At 57.2% G+C, this 5743-nt stretch overlaps 1 protein-coding gene across 1 annotated transcript; it reads right to left on the reverse strand.

The window, feature by feature from the left end:
- Window positions 1-785: 785 nt before the first annotated feature.
- Window positions 786-3930, reverse strand: EVX2 (even-skipped homeobox 2). The gene is made up of 3 exons (XM_064453317.1): window positions 3507-3930; window positions 2023-2282; window positions 786-1448 (listed from the first exon to the last, which is right to left on the reverse strand). The coding sequence occupies exons 1-3, from the start codon at window positions 3928-3930 to the stop codon at window positions 786-788; spliced, it is 1347 nt and encodes a 448-aa protein (XP_064309387.1).
- Between the last annotated feature and the right edge of the window lie 1813 nt (window positions 3931-5743).

Consider the following 5743-nt stretch of genomic DNA (forward strand, 5'->3'; position numbering starts at 1 on the left):
AGTTCAAGGAAGTCCCTCCAGTAGCAGTGGTTTGGTATTGCAGGTCTCAGTTACCCAGTGGTGGCTTTTCAGAGGCAAAGGCGCGATAGAGATGCGTGAGAAATAAATCCAAGTGCCGTTTTACCGAGAGGAGAGAAAGGCGCTAAGGAAAAAAAATCAAATTTAGAAAAGTGTCCTGAAGGTAAATGCTTCAGGACGACAGCCTACACCTAGAGAGATTCAAGTATTTCCCAGATAGCGTGGATTACGGTAGTAGTTAGAAAGCGTAAGCTTAAAAAATGCCTCTCCCCATCCTGTCAATCTCACACTTCCCTCCCGTTACCGGCCCAGTCGCGGCAGCCCCGCTAGCTACCGCTTGTCGGACAGACATAGGCGAGACTTTTCCCTTTTAGTCGAACTCAAACCGAAACAATAATAGTAAGAATTAAAAAAATAAAATATATTAAAAAAAAAAAAAAAAAAGGCCAGAAACACATTCCCTTCCGCCGGCTGCCCCTGCCCGCACCCGCCGGCCCGGCCCGGCCCCCCGCAGCCCCGCGGAGCCCGGCAGCCCCCGGCAGCCCCGGCAGCGCCCACCGCGGGGCCGCCTCCGCGGGGGCGCAGGATCCGCGGAGCGCCCTCCCCACCGGGCCCCGCGCCCCTCCGCGACGGGGCCGTCAGCAATAAAAAAATAGACGGAACTTTTCTGGCCGAGCCCGGGGGGCGCCCCCCGACCCGGTCCCCCCCTCCCACCTCCACCCCCCCCCTACAAAACGCCCCCCGCCCCCGGGCCCGGGCCGGGGTAGTTATCTGGTGAGCGGCGCCTCCTCCCGCTGGTCCGGCGAGGCGACGGCGGCCTTGCTGAGCACGGCGGCCGAGTAGGGCAGGAAGCCGCTCTCGGAGCGCTGCCCCGCCGCCGTGCAGGGGAACTCGGCGGCGGCGGCGCCCCGCGAACCCAGCGCCGAGGCCGCCGCCGCCGCCGCCGCCGCCGCCGTCTGGCTGCTGTGGCAGCTGAGGCAGGAGCAGGGCGCCGAGCCCCCCGGCGGCCCCGAGCCCGCCGCCGCCGCCGCCGCCGCTGCTGCCGCCGCTGCCGCCGAGGCGGCCGCGCTGCTGTTGAGGCCGGCGGCGGCGGCGGCCGGCGCCTGGTAGAGGCCGGGGTGTCGGAAGCTGCAGAGCAGCTCCGGGCGGGAGTAGGGGTGCGAGAGGGCGCGGAAGGTGTCCAGCGGGCGGATGGAGGTGGCGAAGGGCGCGGCGGCGGCCCCCGAGGCCGCGGCGGCGGCGGCGGCGGCGGTGACCCCGACGTGCGGGTAGTAGTGGAGGGGGACGTGGGAGTGGAAGGGGTAGGGCAGGCTGCCCGTGGCCGCCGCGTGGGTCATCATGTAGGTGTAGAAGCTGGGGTCGGCCGGGTGGGGCCAGGACATGGCCAGGCGCTGTCGCTTGTCCTTCATCCGACGATTCTGGAACCACACCTGCGGGGGAGACAAGCACAGCCGCGGTCTTAGCTCCGCTCCGCTCCGCGCCCCCCCGCCGCGCCGGCTCCCGCAGCCGCCTCCGCCGGAACCCGCTGGCACTCGCCGCCCCCGCATGTAGACGACCCCTCTCCTGCCCGGAGCGATAGCCTGTGTCCTTGCCCGAGGGGAGCTGTGGGAATGGCCCCCATCGGTCCGGGGGGGACCCCTTCGGTCTGAATAAACCTTTTCCCTTCGAGTCGTCCCCTCCCCCCCACGCAGGACTATGACTTTGTGGTATTGACGCGCTCACGCACACCCCCCCCCCCACCCCCGTGTTTGATAGCCGCGTGTATTTTCTCTCCCCTTTTCTCTTTAGGAAATACGCTAACGCGATAAAAACTGACGAGGAAAATAAATAATTACAATTTTTCAAAAAGCAAATGAAAAGTTTTTGGTGCGGAGAAGCAAATGGGGACGAGGGATGATGGCAGCTAAGGGCCCGGCGAGTCCTCCGAGCGAACCGGCGGGGCGCCGCGGGGCCGGGCCGGGGCCGGGGCCGCGGGGGCTCGGCGGGGTGCGGGGGGAGGCCTACCTTGATGGTGGTCTCGGGGAGGTTGAGAGCAGCGGCCAGCTCGCAGCGCCGCGGCCGCGACACGTAGTTCTCCCGGTAAAACTCCTTCTCCAGGCGGGCGATCTGCTCGCGGGTGAAGGCGGTGCGGTACCGGCGCACCTGGTCGGCCCCCGCCGCCGAGCCCCCCAGCGCCCCGCCGCCGTGCAGGCTGCCGATGGCGGCGGGGGCGGCGGCGGCGGGGGCGGCGGGGGTGCTGGGCGCCGGGCTGCTCTCGGCGTAGCCTGCGGGGCAAGAGCGCGGGGGTGAGAGCGGGCGGCGGGGCGGCCCCCCAGCCCTCCCGCCTGGGCCGGGCCCCGTGTCCCCGTCCCCAGCGCCAGCTGTCATCCTCACAGCCCTGCTGCTAGTGCTAGCAGAATCGATAACGTTGGGGGTTTGGCGGGGGTTGGGGTTGGGGTTTGGGGGTTTTGGTTCGGGGTTTGTTTTTTGGTTTGGGGTTGTTTTGGGATTTTTGTGGGTTTTGGGGGGTTTGGGGTTTGGTTTTTTTTGAGTCACTTCATAATCGCGTTCCCTCCGTAAATGGGGGGGGGGGTTGGTGACCGCGGGGCAGGCGAGCCCCGGGGAGAGCGGGCGTGGGCACGGGCCGGGGGTCGGCGCGGCCCCGCCAGCCTGCGAGGGGCCCCGGGCTCGGCGATAGCCTTTCCCCGGCGACTGCCGTTCTTATTTTCGTTTGAGACGTATGAAATAAGAGCAGCCATAAAAGCCAATTTTTTATTTTTTTTTTTTTACCTCCAGCATTACGTCGGGGATTTCTTTCTTTCTCTGGCACATTTGACAAAAAAAGGCATGCACTGTGGCCCCCAGGAAATCCAGCGCTCACCTGGCTCCCCCTCCCCAGTTACAGCAATAATAACAACCACCGTCCATCACCATGCCCCGCAAAGCGGGAAGCAGACGAGGCTGTCTCAAACCCCCTGTTACAAACAGGGGGAAAGTGAACAATGCCCAATTACCCCGAGATGGACACAGGACGGCAGGTTGCATATGCACAGAGAAGGACACACACAGACAAATATGGGCAGTTTCCTCGCACTCCTCTCTCTCTCTAATTTAATCTTTGTATGTACATACACATATACGCAGGTCGCGAGGCGCCGAGAGCCCCAGGAGCGCAAGGGAAAATACGGAGAAAGCTTTCCCCAAATATAGGTGGGTGAATATTTGTGCCCGCATATATTCTGGATGTATATCTACATACCAGTGGATTTGGGCGCGCCGCACACACACAGGCACGCACCCGCACAGGAGCTGCCCGGGCATCGTGTCTCGGCTATCGGGATAGCGCAGTAATCGCAATAATATTTTACAGCCTGGAGCTCTGTCTTCGCAGAAGAGAGAGCGCCGGTGCGGAGGCGAGCGACTTTGGCGGTGGCGGTGGGTTTGCTTTGGTTTTTAAAGCCGGTCGGCAAAGTGCGGGGCTTAGATGCAGATGATAAAGGAAGAGTTACCTTTGTTACTGTTTTCCTTCAGCTGGGAGGAAGTCAGGCTGGCTGGGGAGCGGAGCGCGGAGCAGCCCACCTCCACATCACTGTTCATATCTGCCTCTTGAGCAACTTCGGAATAAAGGCTGATTTTCTTCCTGCTTTCCGACGGCGGGATTTCGGAGGAGACGGTGCTTTCACTGCTCGGATGCTGAAGATTGAATAAAGTGTCTATTTCAAATTTGCCTTTGGCGGAGATGTCCCCGATCGCGCTGTGCAGGGAGGCGGCAGTCAGTCTCGGGCTGAGGCGGCCACTGTGCGGAGAATTTTCAAGGGCCTCCAGCACCGCATTTCCAGCTGAGTCTGACAAATTCGAGAGCCTTTTGCCAGCTGTAGGGCTGTGCAGCCCTCTCTCCATCAGGATCATCTCTTTTCTTATTCTTTCCATCATCTCAGCTTTATAAAAAATGTCAAAGTTGCAGGGCTGGTCCCGTACTAATGATGAGCTGCAGCAGGGGCTAATTCACATTCAGCCCGGCAAGTGTCTCTAAATATTATTATCTCTTTTTGAGGGAGGCGTAAAAATTGTGGGATGCCAAAGCGAGGGAATGACTGGTCAAAATGACCCATACATCCTTTCTAGCCCGAAATGTCATTCATCAAAAAGTGGTGCTCGTCATTAAGGTACGAATGACGCTGTTCGAATAATCATTTATTGTAACAGGTTTATAAGCAAATAAATACAAGCTCCTGTCAGTGGATAATGAAGGCGGCTTCAGAGCAGACAAATATATCCAGGTGGAAAGAAAGAAAGACAAGAAGTGAGGAGCAAAGCTCTTGTCCTTAGCTTGATCAGATCTTGCTTGAATTGCTCTGGGGTTTGGCCTCTGGGGTGGAATTGACAGTCTGATTAATAAAATGAGCTGTGCAACATTTCCCCCTTCATTTAGGTGCATCATTATGCTCTGATTTTTGTTTTGTTGCCTTTTAGGTCCTAATGATGCAGCTTCTTTCTCATTTGTCCTCGGACAGAACTACATGCTAAATATTAGATAATGCTTTTCTTTATTATTGTTTCTAAGGCGGATTTTAGATCACAAAGCGAGGAAATGCTGGAAGAGGACCAGAGGACCGAGAACCTCCTGACGCTGATACTTCCTTACTTTTTCCTTCCATTTCCAGCCCGCGTTAGTACTTTTATTTAGGAATTTACACTGACACCCCCGCGCACCCCCCTCAGACACGCGAACCCTGCGCCCAGACTTCATACGACCACTGCTGCCGGCACGCACCGAATCGGCTGCACCTACAGCACTTGCCTGAAAATTAAAATATTTATTATAATCTAATACATTATAATTCTAATATATTTTTCTTCGTTGCGTCCTTCGTTTTTACTTTCTATGATCCTGCTTCCCGACGAAGCTAGCCTGCGATTTTTCCCCCCTCTGGGACAATACCGGCTGTAGTACAGTGTGGCGGGGCGGGGGGGAAGGGAAGGGAATAACTGAAGGACTTTAAATGCGTTCGTGATTTAAAACACTCAGCGGCCGTGCCATTTCATCCTCCCGGCAGGTTTCTTTCCAGCTTCTTCCCTCCCCACCGCCAATAAAGTCGACGCGATTAGAAATTAAAAATAATAGTAGTGGAAATAAGTGCTGGGGGTTTATCGCCTACAGGCTTCGAGCTAGCAGAGGCACCACCTCTAGCACCCTCTCTCCAAAGTTACCTGTGGTTCAGTGAGCTCATCCCTCCGCTCTTGGCCGGGTGCTGCGGGGCGCAGGCTCGCCGCGCTGCAGGGGACGCGGGCTGCCGCGCTCGGCAGCCGTGACAGTCGGAAAGTCTCCCTTCAGTGATAACTTTCCTAGTAATAATGACGCTGATGGCCACCATTTAAACGAAGATAAATCCTTTGTCGTTAGCATCTCTGGAGTGCTCTTCGATAGCTGCCCAACCTTTATTCTCGCCGTGGTTTTTTTTCACCCACATCATCTCGTATTTAGACCCTGGGAATCTGAATTTCATCGCCCGGAGAAACACCCCAATATTTCCTGTGATTAAATGCGGGTTTGGTTTTTTGCGAGGAGAGCTGTTCCTGCTAACGGTAGACACACACATCTCCTAAGCTCTTGCGCTCTTGCGCATGATTCATAGCTCGAAAATGGGATACTTGTCAGGTTTTTTTTTTTTAATAAAGTGTTAAAGTCTCCCTAAACATTCCACCAAATATTTAGGAAACATTCTAAGCGTTGTTTGCAAAATCC

Source organism: Phalacrocorax carbo, chromosome 5, assembly GCF_963921805.1.
Source record: "Phalacrocorax carbo chromosome 5, bPhaCar2.1, whole genome shotgun sequence".
Taxonomy (NCBI): Eukaryota; Metazoa; Chordata; class Aves; order Suliformes; family Phalacrocoracidae; genus Phalacrocorax; species Phalacrocorax carbo.

Excerpts from the sequence above, each read along its gene's own strand:
- EVX2 (XM_064453317.1), bottom strand. The coding sequence starts at position 3,930 with ATGATGGAAAGAATAAGAAAAGAGATGATCCTGATGGAGAGAGGGCTG. Across the intron at positions 2,283-3,506 it reads GAAGGAAAACAGTAACAAAG|GCTACGCCGAGAGCAGCCCG; the intron begins GTAACTCTTCCT and ends CTTGCCCCGCAG. Across the intron at positions 1,449-2,022 it reads TCCCCGAGACCACCATCAAG|GTGTGGTTCCAGAATCGTCG; the intron begins GTAGGCCTCCCC and ends TCTCCCCCGCAG.